This window comes from Pipistrellus kuhlii, unplaced genomic scaffold (assembly GCF_014108245.1).
Source record: "Pipistrellus kuhlii isolate mPipKuh1 unplaced genomic scaffold, mPipKuh1.p scaffold_m20_p_10, whole genome shotgun sequence".
Lineage (NCBI taxonomy): Eukaryota > Metazoa > Chordata > Mammalia > Chiroptera > Vespertilionidae > Pipistrellus > Pipistrellus kuhlii.
Window position 1 is genome coordinate 34,998,483 of NW_023425405.1, and position 15,688 is coordinate 35,014,170.

The 15,688-nt window shown below is 38.1% G+C and overlaps 2 protein-coding genes across 8 annotated transcripts in view; one reads left to right on the forward strand and one right to left on the reverse strand.

The window, feature by feature from the left end:
• Positions 1-1,283, reverse strand: part of UMAD1 (UBAP1-MVB12-associated (UMA) domain containing 1) — a 169,292-nt gene extending 168,009 nt beyond the window's left edge. The window contains exon 1 of one of the 7 annotated variants that reach the window (XM_045578403.1): positions 1,155-1,283. The gene's annotated coding sequence lies outside the window, so the exon portion shown is untranslated. Of the gene's footprint in view, positions 1-1,094 lie in introns of all 7 variants that reach the window. The other 6 variants (XM_036429341.2, XM_045578406.1, XM_045578401.1 and 3 more) reach the window with 6 other exon arrangements.
• Positions 1,284-1,399: 116 nt separating this feature from the next.
• On the forward strand, positions 1,400-5,131 carry RPA3 (replication protein A3). The gene is made up of 4 exons (XM_036429342.2): positions 1,400-1,655; positions 3,286-3,360; positions 4,155-4,263; positions 4,761-5,131. Exons 1-4 carry the CDS (start codon positions 1,554-1,556, stop codon positions 4,841-4,843), a joined length of 369 nt encoding a protein of 122 aa, XP_036285235.1. The 5' UTR covers positions 1,400-1,553; the 3' UTR covers positions 4,844-5,131.
• The last annotated feature ends 10,557 nt before the right edge of the window (positions 5,132-15,688 follow it).

Sequence of the window (15,688 nt, forward strand, 5' to 3'; positions counted from 1 at the left end):
AGGTCCCTGAATTTGAAAGATATCAAATAAGGTGTCTTAGGCAAATTCATGTGACTAAGTTCCCCAAAAATAGTAATCCAATAAAAAGTGTTTTCCAATTTCTGCAGCCCTGTTGGCAGGTATTTTTATGAGCACTTATTCTGGAATATTCCTGGCAAGTCAGGTACCAATCCGCAAGCGCGCGCGCGCGCGCACACACACACACACACACACACACACACACACAGAAAACAAAACAAAACAAAAACATGAAAATCAATAGCCACATGAGCCAGTGAGATCTGCTTGAAACAGGTTATCCTCCACATCTCCAGATCTCTCCCCTCCAGAGTCCTGGGTAGTTGGGGGCGGTGGGGGGGATTGCAGAGGAGTTAAAAGGTCCGTGAACCATAGGGACAACAGTTGCAATTTACTTTGTCAAACAGTAAATTACCTACCCCCTCATTTTGCGGATGGGGAAATTACGGATCAGGAAATTACTGGTCAGAACCTAGCAGCAATGTAAATTCGGCCCCTATCCTGGTCCAGAGGTCCTCCCCGCTATGGACCCCCTCCCAGATGCTCCAACACTTTGCTCACACGGAGGGGAGAGAACCTGCACCTCCGCAGTGTGGCCTGATCGTGGGCACCTGAACGGGTCTTGGCGGCCATCAGATCCGCCTCTCTCCCTACAGGTGGGGAAACTGACAGCCTCTCCCTACACGCGGGGAAACTGACAGCCTCTCTCCCTACAGGCGGGGAAACTGACAGCCTCTCTCCCTACAGGCGGGGAAACTGACAGCCTCTCTCCCTACAGGCGGGGAAACTGACAGCCTCTCTGTCCACAGGTGGGGAAACTGACAGGGAAAGTGACGCAGCCTGGGAAGTAAACACCCAGCCCTCCGCCTCCCGCGTCAGGCGGCCTGGCACAGGCGATGGAGATCCCTCCATCGACCCCACTTCCCACCTCTAGGAGGGAGGGCATCAAAAACAGCCTTATCCCTAGGTGTCCACACGCAAGAATCCCGCCCTCCCCACGCAGAACCTGGCAGGGGAGGGCGAGGGAAATGCGAACAGCCGGGGACAGCAGCGACTCCGCCTCCCTCTCCTCACCTGTCAGTGGAGAGAAGAAGGGGAAAGAGGGAGGCGGCGGGGCCTCCCGCCAGAAGAGGTACCTGAGGCTCGCACCGCAGGGTCCCGCCGCGCCGGAGCCCCGCACCCTGCTTCCGGGGTCAAGTGGCCTCGGGGAGGCTGGAGATCAGCGGAGGGAGCCTCAGGCCCCGCCCCACTCAAGCCCCGCCCCCGCCGCCCTCTCCCACGTGGACCGGGCCACTTCCGGGACGCCGCGCGTCACTAGGCAGCAGATCCCGCCCCACTTCCGTTCGCGTCCCTCCTTTCGCTTTCCCTTTGGTGGAGACAGTGAGCCCCCACCGAGATTTCCGCGCATTTGATTGGTGGAGCGAGAGTGGCGGTCTCCGCCGATTGGTGCCAGGGAAGCCCGCCCCACAGACGCCCGCGAGCCGCTGTTTCCACTCCGCCGTAGGTTTCCCGCCGGCCGTCGGTCGCCGTCCACGATGATGGTGGAGGTGATGGAACTGCCCAAGTCGCGTATCAACGCCAGCATGCTAGCTCAGTCCATCGACCGGCCCGTCTGCTTCGTAGGGAGGCTGGAAAAGGTGTGCGCGCTCGCCGCCCGGCCTCCCCGGTTGTAGTCCGTGGTGGGGGTTGGGTGGCGGGAGCGGAAGGGACCCTTGACTGCCTGGGTGGTGGGGGACGTAGAGTTAGGAAAGGCCACGGAGGGTGGAGGAGGGCAGAAAGAAAGCCTCAGCCTCACGGCGTGCCCCGTTGCTTTATTTTTGCACGCTTTGTAGCTATTGCAGCCCCATTTTGGCGCCTCTTTTATGGCGCGGAATAGCAACGTTTGTGTGTGCGCTCCATTCTAAGCTCTAGCGCCCCCACCCTGGTTCTGTTTGTGTTTACGTATAAAAGAAATTGTAGACTTGACTCCCACATCTACTTTCTTGGTAGTTTAGTTTAGCCAGACTCGACGGCTAGTCTGATTTTCTGACTTTCTTCTCTTCTGCAATTCTCCTTCTCAGACCTTGTTTTTCCTTGAAATCACTTCTCGATAAAACATTCCTCGACTGTCCCTTCCAGATCCCACAGCTGTCTGTTACCTTACCCCAGTGTTAAGAGTGCAGCCCCTTCGTCCTTCTGGTTGAGAAACAGGCTCAGAGTCTCAGAATCGGTGAACCAGGTTAGAAAGCTGAAAGAAAAACGGATATTATATAAAGGCTAAGTAATATCAGCCACACAACCTCTTTTTGAAATTGGTGTTGTTATGAAATTTGGTAGTGTAGACCAACCAGTGAACTTGTATGCATGTGTGCATTACCTGTGGACACAGATAATGCGATGGTAAGGGCCTGGAAGTGGGGTGGGTGGGGCTGGAAGGGGCTAATGGAGGGGAAAAGAGAACCTATGTAATACTTTAAACAAAGATTAAAAGAAAATAATTAAAAAGATTCAAACAAACAAAAATTGCTCAAGACCACATCAAGTAGCAGAGCTAGCACTCAAAACAGATCTGACTGCACACTTTACAGCTGTCTCACAAGATTAGAACAACTGATTCTCTTTACTAAATCATGCCTGATTTTTAAAACATACCCTCCATGGAATATGTACCATTTAAACCATGGGTCCCGACAGAGTTCATTTTTAGATAGTGTGGATTCTCTTTAGTTTTTAGCATAGGGTTGAGTGATATAGCAAATAAAAATACAGGACATATTTGTACTAAAAAAAGGTGTTAATCTGGAAATTGAAACATAATTGGGTCGTTTGAATGGATACAGCAACACAAGATTATAATTTGAACCTAATAAACTTCAAAAGCGATTGCTTTGCACATATGTATCACAAAAGTTTGGGTCAACCTACCCATCTTTTGTCAAATTAATTTTTTTATTATTGATTATGGTATCACATAATTGTCCTCAGCCCCCATTCTCACCCCAAACCCCTCCCCACATATGCCCCCACCCCCCTGTTGTCTGTGACCACTGGTTAGGCTTATATGCATGCATACAAGTCCTTTGGTTGATCTCTCCCCCTTCCTCCCACCCTCCCCTACCATCCCTCTGAGGTTTGAGAGTCTGATCCATGCTTCCCTGTCTCCCATTCTGTTTTTGTTCATCAGTTTATGTTGTTCATTATTTCCCCTAGATGTGTGAGTTTTTTATTTTAATTAGATTTTAAAGGTTTTGTTTATGTGAGATTTTTCATTGTATATTTCTTTTTCAGATTCATCCCACTGGAAAAATGTTTATTCTTTCAGATGGAGAAGGGAAAAGTGCAACCATTGAGTTGATGGAGCCTGTACGTTTAAGTATTAATTCTATGCATATCAGAGTTAATTCTACATCTTGTTTTGGTTTGTTGCTGATATTTATGGTTCTTGGAGTGGATGTATAAAGGATCAGGTTGTAAAACTTCCCTGGCTGTAAAAGTCATTTTTGTCCTTGTATTACATTCTATTTCCCATTTACATGTCTAACCAATGATTATTTGGACTCTGTGATTTTTTTTTTTTAATACATCCCTTAAATACTAGGTGACAATTCTCATGTCTTTTGAAAGACCATAAAATCATGTAAGGTAAATCTTGTTTAAATCATTTTTCTTCCTTAAGAAAACATGAAGGTGATACTTTTTTAAATACTGTTTTCTATTTTTGTTTACATATATTTTCAGTTGTCACTTAATTTGTTTTTCCATTTTATATATATATTTTTGTCTTTTATTAAGATGTATGCATATGCTGTTTGGTTAATGTATACAGAATATACTGTGCAAGATTATAGGAGGTTCCTTTCATTGATCTTTTTGAACAAATCGCTCCTTGTAAAAATGCTGGACAGTCTAAGTATCTTTAAGTGATTTTGTCTTCAATTTAATACCTTTGGACCTGGAACTATAGCTAAAGGTTAATAGGATTTGTAACATGCTGACAGCAAGTACTCAAACATTTTTTAACAGGTTGCACTTCAGTTTTAGCATTGGTAAATTTTTAATTATTTTGTTACATAAACTGAAAGATATAACAATTTTCCGAGTTCATTATCAACTGAAAATGTGATAACATGAAGTTGGTATTTTGTTATTTGTGCTAGCTTGATGAAGAAATCTCTGGAATTGTGGAAGTAGTTGGAAGAGTAACAGCCAAGGCAACCATTATGTGCTCATCTTATGTCCAGTTTAAAGAAGATATCCATCCTTTTGGTAAATAAAGCATTTAGTTTCATTTAGGAGAAAAACAAATTTTATTCTTTAGTTTCAGTCCTGCTACATTTTCAGTTTCTATAGAATTTTCTGATATCAAAAATTCGTAGACATTTTGCCTGCTTCTAAGTAGTGTGTGTATTTGTAAGAAACTCAGTAAAGTTTAATATTTATGGAAATAATTTTTAAGCCAAACAAAAATAATGTTAATCTTTTTTGTTTTGTTTTAATATATGGATTAAAGCCATCAAGTAATGTACAATATTTAAAGCACTACAATACCATGGATGATCTCCTGTCCCATGTCTTTCATTTTTTGGAGCCACAGTTAGTTAAATAAAGATGACAGTCCATATCTCAGTTTTAGAAGATGGATCGGGAAAATAAGTTGACCTTTAAAGGGGAGGTAAAAGAGAAAGAGGTAGAAATGTTTAGAAATAATTGATATTACAACTTTCCACTGTAGATTAAATGTTTGCTAAAATGTTTTTTTTCAGATCTTGGACTTTACAATGAAGCCGTGAAAATTATCCATGAGTTCCCTCAGTTTTTTCCTTTGGGGGTTAAGCAATATGATTGATCTCAATTGCAAATGAGCTGCATTGAAGACTATTAAAGGAGATCCCTGGTATTTGAGGGATAGATTTTTTTGTTATTTTTAGTATTTAATTTGTTCTCTTTTTCATTTCATTTACCTAACTTTATTAAATATTCCAGTATGCCATTTTTAATGGAACTGGTATATTTATAGTTCTCTCCTACCTCCTCATAAAGTGTCACTTATCTGGCATATGGTCAAATCAGATGCAAAAACAAAGCAGTTGTCTGACTTTAGTTTTCTGTTTTATTAATAAAAAGTTAAATGATACTATTGGTCATGTTATTTTTTTTTAGCCAGATATTCAAGCACAAACTTAGAATTTAATAGCTGTATGGTCAGTCACTTTAGCTTGAAAGAGTGTAATTTGAATGAGGATAGCTGCCCTGTGTTCCTTGGCTTTCTAATAAGAATTTTATTAAGATAGAACTCACATACAGTTCACATATTTCAAGTATATAATTCAGTGGCTTTTAGTATATTCACAGAGTTATATTATCATCACCAACAATTTCATAACATTTTCATCATCCCCAAAAGAAAACCTTATACCATTTACCTATTATAGCCCAGTTCCTCCACCCCCCATACACACGCCTAACACATCACTATAGATTTGCCTATTCTGGACATTTCACATAAATACAATATATATAGTCTTTTGCACATGCCCAGGTTGTGGGCTCAATCCTAGTAGGGGACATGCAGGAAGCAGCTGACCAATGTTTCTCATCAATGTATTTGTCTCCCTCTTCCTTTTTAAAAATCAAAAACATTAAAATAAATAACCAGACAAGTATTAGAAGAGGGAAACTTCTGGGAAGCTTACAATGGAGGAACCTGGCCAGTACTATCTTAATAAAGTGATCATGGTGAACATCAATGATGACATGGACATCATGTGCCCTCTAATAGGATGTGATAAAGGCACTTTACCATTTTTTTTTTCAAAAACCCTCAATACCATTCAAATCATGAGAAAACATAGACAAACACAAATTGAGAGACATTCTACAAACTGATCACTACCTCCCAAAACTTGAGGTCACGAAAACAGAAACTCACATAGAAAAGACAGGAAACATGACAACGAAGTATGATGTGGGATCCTGGATAGGCTCCTGGAACAGAAAAAGAACATTGAATAGTCTGGAGTTTGGTTAATGATAATATACCAGTGTTGGTTTCTTAGTTTTGACAAAGGCACCATGGTAATGTAAGATAACGTGAAGGGAGACAAAAGGTGAGGGGTTATACAAGATCTCTGAACTATCTTGGCAACTTTTCTGTAAATCTAAAATTGCTTCAATGAAAAATATATTTTAAAAAAGCTAATAAACCGCCAAAACCAGTTTGGCTCAGTGGTAGAGCGTCCGTTTGCGGACTGAAAGGTCACAGGTTCGATTCCGGTCAAGGGCATGTATGTACATTGGTTGCGAGCACATCCCCGGGAGGGGGTGTGCAAGAGGCAGCTGGTCGATGGTTCTCTCATCAACGTTTCTAGCTCTCTATCCCTCTCTCCTCTCTGTAAAAAATCAATAAAATATATTAAAAAAAAAAAAAAAAAAAAAGCTAATAAACCTCCAAATAGTCTCCACTGACCAGGTCAGGTCTATATTTCTAATTAATACTTGAGGCACTTTGCAATCTGACTATGCCCACCTCGGTCTCAAATTCTACTCCCTTGAAACTACCCTCCAGCACCAGTTGCCATTCCTGGAACCCACCATAGACCCATTAGGATCTGGGTGCTATTGAACTTGCTATTTGCTCAAACTAGAATGTCTATTTCTGTGCCCAAAGGAAAACATCATCTAATCTTTCCTTAACTTAGGCAAGCAGTATTAGGTACTTAATGTTACATTCCTTTATACCTTATCACACTTAACTTACTGATAACCTTTTTTCAGCTTTTGTTTAAACACTAGAAAAGTTAGAAAGTAAAGTTCCTAATGTCCTCCCAGGGACACTGCTATAGATGTGCTTTCCAGAACTTTCTCTACGTAGATAAACGGTCTATTGCATCTCAATATACTGTTCAGTAGCATGTATTAATCCTTTAATATGTTTTGGCAATTGATATGGAGCCATGTCATTCTTTTTAATGGGTGCAAAATGTTCCCTAATTGATTTAAACAGTTCTTTCATTAGTCTCCAGTAAGGAGAGGTCCTTATAAAGAATTTATAGTTAAAAATCTATCCAATCAAGGCAGAGAGGAGAGGGAATGAAAGTGAACCATAATATGTGAAGTGGCAAAGGATAAGAGGCAAGGAGTTCAGAGTAAATTATATTGGATTCCATAGGACACAGTGATTGATAGTAGGAGCTTAGACTAAGAACCAAGGATGAAGTGAATTTGTGAGGAGGCAATAAATTCACTTCAATACAAATTTATGTAGCTGACAGGCCCTTTAGTAAAGTTGTGCAAAAGGCATTGGAAATATAGGGCCAGATAGAGATTTGAGAGATACTGTGCCTAAAATATTTTAAGATCTACCAAGTCCTCTCTTTCAAAAGCCTAAAATGATTTGAAACCAAAAAGCTTTTTCCCAAATTTGGGACAAAACTCATTTGGCAACAAAACCTGACTAAGAATGTAATGGGGCTACTTACAGTCTTTATATTACTGTAAATGCTCATGCTTCACTGAAGAAATAATGTATTTGATTAGAGAGTAGGGCTCTTCAGGGAAGGCTATTACATAACATATGGTAAATCTATGACCTTTCTAAAATCCAAAAATTCTGAATTCTGAAGCAGATCTAGCCCCAAGCATTTCAAGGGAGGAATTGTATTTCTAAATCTAGGGACAGCACACAGAGTGAGAAAACTATAGAACTGGGGAATGAAAAGGGAGGCTGCACACTTAAGGAACAGCAGTGGGAGAGTGACTGAGTCAGGAGAAACTCAATGGCACCTGATATCTAATAAGCATTTAATAGTTACTTGTTGACAAAGTATATCATGAAAAGCAAGGAAGGAGAGTTTCAAAGAATAGCCAATAATGCTGAAAGCTGAAAGAATCACTGGAAATAAGGACTGAGGATAAAACACTGACATTCATAAAATCTATCACATTTATAAAAAGGATTAGGCTATGAAAATGAAAAAGTAAATGAAAAAAAGTGACAACTGACAAAAACAATAGGAAATATAATAAGACATTAAATTTAGCTCCGCGTGTTCCTGGGAAGCTAGGAGAAAGAAGGAACAAGGATAGGCCACAGTATTTTAATAGCCTTAAATTCATTAGGACAATCAAACCTTCCCCTAATACTATATCCTAAAAGCAGTATCACACAGAATCTAATGTGACAGATGATGAACTACAAATGGTTGTCTTCAGTAGTAATTTTAGAGATGTTCTTCAAATAATAATTTTTACTTTCATCTGGTAAAGACAACATTAAAATAACTCTGAAAGCATCTCTTCATTGGTTAAGTTAATTGAGTGATAAACTAGTATTATTACTAAATTTATCAAACTTTAAGATTGTCTTTTAAGGTGTTAACATTCATTAAGATACTCAACAAACATTTTGTGTCAGGTCCTAGGCTAATTTTTGAGATGCATATAAACAAAATCCCTGCCCTCTATTAAATCTCAATCTATGGCAGTTTAGCATAGTCTCTAAATAAATCTGATGTCTCAACTCAGATTTATTTAACATTTAATTAGTCCAAAGTTTTGAAGAAAACCACCTTGAAGAAAACAACCAAATTCTGGAAGCTCTATTTAGTGAAACTTCAATTTGGTTCTCTTCCTTATTTAATTCACATGGAATTTTATTATGTTCTGTTACTAAAAGGAAAATAATAATCCTGGTACCATAAGTTATTCTCCCTATAAAGGTAATGTTAAATCTAGAATACTAATAAAGCATATGTTTTAAGTTACTTTCTAATTGTGATGTTGGTTTGAGGTAAGCCACTTATGTTCTTCATGACCTCATTTGACCTACAGCATAGGGTTTTGAGCTGGCTAATTAAGACCAGAGGTGTAGACTATGAACAATTTATAGTGTAATATCTTCATCTTGACAGTGAGGATGAAATTTGTTCTTAGCATGCCATTGTTTCTTCTTTACATATCACAGAATGTCAACAGCAGAGCATGATATTCTGTAGCATTTCCTCATTAGCTACTCAAAATCCTTAGAGATTTTGATTAAAAGTAGTGGGTTTTTAATATAAAAAAAAAGCTTTCAACATGATTATTTTTGTAGGTGAGCAGGTAAAGAACAACAATCTCTGTGGATTCTATATAATGTGCTATTCATGATGAAACTTTGAAACAGTTCTCAAAAAAATAGTATAAGTTGGGAGAAAGAAAAATATATGAGCTTTATAATAGTTATGGGTAATGTCATAGATGACATTGAGACTTAATTAACTACTCTTTTTAAAAGACTATTTTTCACAGGCATTTGAACTATATCCAAGGAAAGTTAAGTCAATTATTTTGGCCATTAAGAATCTCCCACCATAAAATATTGTATTAAGGTAATAACATTTATTTAATAACTAGAGGCCTGATGAACAGAATTTGTGCAAGGGGCTTGGACCTCACAGCCTTAGCGGCTTGCCTGGGCTCTCACAACCCTGGCTTCGTCCAGAAGGTCATCCAGAAGGATGTCCGGAAGGTTATTCGACTGTCTGGACTAAATAGTATGTTATGCTTTTATTATTATAGATAGTAGGTTTAAATGAATGGTTTCATTGAAAGATCTTAATATCATGTCACCTGAATCTTTAAAGATAATGAGCAAGAAGAAATTCTTTTAAAAATCACTAAATTCTTTTTATAATCACTAAATAAAAAGCTAGATAATTTAATATTATTTTACTATAGATATGTATTTTAAAATAAATGTTTTTTAGATGTTAACATTGATTCAACTCCACTTCATATTCAATTATTTAAAGCCATACTGCATCAATAAATGTAGCATTACCCTATAGAAAATCAGAAACTGTCACATTTCACTTAAACTTAAATTTTTTCTTTAGCTTTTGAGAAGGTAAACATTAGGCTTCGAGAGAGAATACATTTCTTTTTAAGAGATGCATCTATTCTTTTAAGTGATCAGGACCCCATTTAGTCAATTATTTCTTCCATATGGCTCAGAAATGGTATGCCCTTAGTTGGTCATGTATTTGACCTTTTATGAGAGGCAGACTGTGGACCAGGGGCTATGTCATTTTGGAATCTCCTCAAAAATGACTAAATGTTTTCCAGATGAACATACTGTAGACCAAAGGAGGAGCAAGGAGTTAGAAATCATTGCTTCCAAACCAGGGATATTTGTACACTTCTTTTTCTTTTGGAACCTATTGACCTAGAATTGACCCACTCAACAATTTCCTTCACTCTCAGTAGTTATGATTAAGTCATGTAAATAATTGAGGATGAGCTATATTTATTTCTACCCCACTTATTTCCAAAAATATAATAATAATAATAATAATTTAAGACAGCTACAAAGGCTTTTATCCTTTTCCTGTTTTCTCATCATAAATTCATAAAATGTGACTTTTCCTAATGTAAACGTGAGTTACCAGTGGAGATAGAATGGTACAGTCAATTGATCACTGACATTGTCACAGGAACATTAGTCCACTAAAATTGGCACTAGTATTTGCCTGCTTTATCCCTTCTTAAGAAAAACTTCCAAATAACATTCAAGATGAATGAAACATGGTCTTTTCATGTTGCTTTTCTTCCTTTTTATTCTATTTTACAAGCTGGATCTATAATATATGAGGTGAAAATTGAAGAATATATTTTAAACAATTCAGGGAAGAAAATTATCAGTACATTGGGCTCAAAAACTATACCAAAGATAACCTACACAAAAATAATGCTTCACTGTTTAATCTATAACTCAAGTTCGTTCTTTCAGCACTTGCTTAAAGGAAGAATATGCCAAAAAATATTTGTAAAGTCACCTACAATAATTGGTAAAAGATAGTTGTTACATATACATCTATGTAATGTATTTGATAATACTTTAATCAAAGCTGGAAAGGATTACTATAAGGCACCATATGCTTCCCGATCTGTTTCCCTAAACAGTCTGGAGTACATGACATTTGGTTTCTAACAATTTAAAAATAATATCTACAGATAAGTCATCTGATAAATTATCTCATTGGAAATGAGGTTAGGAAACTGCAGGGGGTTGGGTAATATGATGCATAAAGACAGCCATTTGCAGCAACAGAATACAGGGAATTATCTAAAATATATGTCAGATATGAATGATTTGATGTACTTGAACTTTAAAATTTTTTATGAATTAAAATCATTAAGTCAATGTCAATTAGAAACAGTTATACTGCCTTCTATGTTCTCAACAGATTCTAAATACAGCTTCACGTGGCTTGTGATCACAAGATCTGGTTACAAATAGCAATAATTGTTGCAAAGCAAATTCCATGGTGGCACAGGAAAAACATTCCCTCTTCCAGCAGAGGGGAGAGTGGATTAGCTCACTCATACATAGCCTGCAGGTTATATAATGAAGATTACAGACTTCAAAATGAAAAAGGGATGTATGCTAAAGTAAAAAAACTTATTTCATAGAAAGAAAAAACTTACTGGTGAAAACTTCTAAAGCACTGAAGGGAAATTTTAGGTGCAAATATTTAAGTGTTTATAGGCTATGAAAACTGTTACTAAGATAGGAATTTATTAATTTACATAATACTTAAGAATGCACCCAACCAAATAAGTTTTATGCATATAGGCCTTGGATATATTACAATATACATTGCACAATATATTGTATAACAAGTAGGTACATATTTATACAATATTATGTATAATACTAGTAGCCCTGCACACGAATCCGCGTACCAGTAGCTCACTGCCGCCCTCCGGTAGCTCTTCACCGGCTGCCTAACCCTTCTGTATCTCCCTCCAGCCCTCGCCTCCCTCACAGCTTGCTGCTCTGCCCCCTCCTGTAGCTCTCCACCTCCTGCTTGAGGCTCACTGCCCCACTCTCCTGTTGATCCGTGATCCAGTCATTATGTGGTTGGTCATTACGCTTCATAGCATAAGGACCATTTGCATGTTACATCTTTATTATATAGGATATTACACGTGTATATACTATATCTATAATTGTCAATATGCTACAATTATATGTAATATATTACAACCTGAAAATTGGTAATTTCTATTTAGCTGGATTTAACACACAGATGAAATTATTACCGTTTATTTTAACCCACAGATTTTATTTATTTACTTTTTGATTTATTGATTTGAGAGAGAGATTGCCAAACATTGTTTTGTTGTTCCACTTATTTATACATTCATTGGTTGTTTCTTGTGTGTGCCCAGACCGGGATCAAACCCACAACTTTGGTGTATCAGGGTGATGCTCCAACTAAATGAGCTACTGGGCCAGGACAATCCACACATTTTAGTGGTTTGGGCTAATGAGTGGTTTAGGTGTATATGGATTTAGTGGTTTAGGTGTATATGGGTCAATAAAAAGTGGCCAGAGCATACCAAATTCAAACTACTTCAGGATACATTTTCATGATAAAGTTTACATTTTTATGATAAAGTTTAACATATAAATTATGCACAGTAAGAGATTACCAATAACTAATATTAAATAAAACAATTATCACAATATACTGTGATAAAAGCTATGTGAATGTAGTCTCTCTTGCTCTCCAAGTATCTTAATGTACTGTACTCACCCTTCCTCTTGTGATGGGTGATGAGAGATGGTAAAAGGCTACATGATGAGACGAAGTGAGGTGAAAGACCCAGGCTCTGAGATGTAGTGCTAGGCTACTATTGGCTGACGATATGTCAGCAGGAGGACTATGTGCTTGGAATGATCCTGGATCATCTCGAGCCATCAGCTTGACAGTGGGTAACTGAAACCACAGAAAGTAAAACTGCAGATAAGGAGGGGACCACTGCAACTCCACAATTCACTGCAACTTTTAACTCCACAATTCACTGCAACTTTTAACTCCACAATTTCCCCTTTATAATTTATCTGACAGATAGGCTTACTCATAAGTACCCAAAGATGTACATGCAAAGATGCTCACTGCAGTATTGTTGGTAAAAATACCCTAAATGTCTATCAATGGGAGGATATACATACATAATCACATAACATTCAGCGTTTTTTTGTTTGTTTTGTTTTTCATTAGGTATATATGGGCTAATGAGAACTACAAGATACATATTTTAGGTGAGGGGAAAAAAATCAAAGAGAATTTATATAGTATGACCTTAACCATGCAAAAATAGAAAGGCAAATACCGAAAGAGAGGCAGATAGATGCATATGAACTTTAAGGCAGTTTCCCGTGGGAAGTGAAGATTGGAATTTTGGGAAGTAGATCATAGAGCTGGTTGGGAGAATTTAATGAAGCAGAGGGATGGGGCATTTATAATACTTGCATTTTATACACTTTGTCAACTTTTTATTTTATTTTATTTTTTAGCATGACCCTGATTTATGTTTATAAGAAAACACTAGCTTTAAAAATCATTGAAAATCCTTATTTAATACATTGTACTAACAAGGAAAAATTCATCTGGTCCAGTTTATCTGTCAATGAAACAGAAGAGCACTAAACTTCAGTCAAGAAACCTGACATCTAATTCAAGTTTAGTCCACAGCTACCTCCTAAATGATCCTGTAGCTTTCTTCCAGTTCTAACAATTCATGATGTTAACTATTATATTTCAAAGGTCATTTCCAAGTCAGTGGTCAGCAAACAGGTGAATGTTGACCAGTTGGTATCTGCTGGCTGGAATACTCTGCGAAAAGGGTTCTGAGGGAAAGTGGGTAATTGATAAGTAAGGTGATCCCACCAGAACAAGCACACCTTGATCTAACTTGCTCATTTCATAACTGAAAATAATTACCTGCCAGTGGAGAATTTAACACACAAATTCACAATTTTAGCACACAAACAAAGTTTGTTATTGATCTACTTGTAGAGCTTTTGCTTCCCATCTGTGGTGTTTATTTTGTTTTGTTTTGTTTTTGTTTGTTTCATATCCTTGCAGTGTTTCCTCTTACCATAAACCATATTATGCCCACTTTTCAAAATACAGGTCTCATCTACTCCAGTAATTGTTGGGTAAAAATGTTCTCTGTAGCAGTCCTCAAAAACAACCTTTTCTAGCTTAACATATACACAAACCAGGAAAAGATGAAAATTCACAATACCATCACTAACAACTACTAGAATCTGGAAAGAATCTTAACCAAATGCAGGGCAGTAGCAGCTGGATAGAGAAAAACCTAGAATGGCTCCATTTCATCACATAACCAGCCAGCTCTGAAGAAAACAATCGGTGACCAGCATGATGTAGCTCAGGTGGCTGTCTCAGTTCAGAGAGGTAGATAAGAGCTGGTCCCTTGCTGAAACCGGTTTGGCTCAGTGGATAGAGTGTCGGTCTGCAGACTGAAAGGTCCCAGGTTTGATTCCGGTCAAGGGCGTGTGCCTTGGTTGCGGGCACATCCCCAGTAGGGGGTGTGTAAGAGGCAGTTGGTTGATGTTTCTAGCTCTTTATCCTTCTTCTCCCTTCCTCTCTGTGAAAAATCAATAAAATATATTATATATTAAAAAAAAAGAGCTGGTCCCAGGAAATTCTGAGGGAGCTGAGCCAGGAAACATTAACAGAAAATTTAAGGGGGATGGACAAAACATGCCATACTGGAAATCAAAAGCGGGTGAGGAGGGAGTTTAAGTGCAGTCATGTTGAGAACCCCCAGAATGGAGTCCCAGGAGCAGGGAGAGATGCTGAAACAGACGTTCTAAATGCCATCATTTTCCTCGGGTATATCACTTCACAAATTATAATCTGCCACTTTTTTGTAGGCCTGTGTAGGCTCTCATTCTTTGCCATCTGCTTTAGAAATGTAGCCCATATCACCAAGACACGTAAATGATGATGTTATCACCTCACTCTCACATCTTGCTGAATAAGAACTTTTATTTCAATGTATCTGGGTATCATTTGCCAATTAGATCTTCTAACAGTTAGAATCTAACTGCTCTCCAGTAGGATTAATTCTGGCCTTTCAAAAATGTCTAACTCTACCCTTTTACTAAAGGCAATACTTTGGCAACTTCATTTTCACCATTGTTTGCAAGTTGCACAAATTCATAAAATTACATTTCATGCTAACATGACAGTGATTAATAAAAAGACTGGGAGTTTGAATATCTTAGTAGGTTGTAGTTAAAACAAGGATAACTTCACTCCCATGCTTTCCATGCTTCCTTCTTCAACTTAAGGCTTTCTGATGCTGGTCAACAAGAAAAAACATAACCTTACCAGGAGTGACTCAGAGGAGATTATTGTGTTATTTTTAATGCCATAACTTAATTCTTTTATTTAAATGCTAATAGACTGTCCTAACACAACCTTCTAGTGGCAGAATCAATTTCAGTAATGATGATGATGGCTGCAATATGATCAACTGAAGCCTCCGCCATTTGCTATGAAAGAAGTGGAAATGATGGGCAGTTCATTAATCATTTATCCCAGAGATGAATGTGTTCAGTTGCTGATAGGGGGCCATAAGAATGCTGCCAAAATGAGAGATGTCAATTGTCAGGCCTCGTGCATAATGGTGGAGCGACTTTTAAGTGACTTTGAAGATTAAAGTTATGCTCTTTTTCCCTACAGTTCCATCACATATGCTTGGCAATTTAGTTCTATGAGAATTCATTTTCACCCTGCTCAGATGTCTCTGCTTGAGCAAGTATACACATTCAAAGGCTAGCATATTTTAAAAGTTATTTAGAAATCTGTAGAATTCCACATATTGG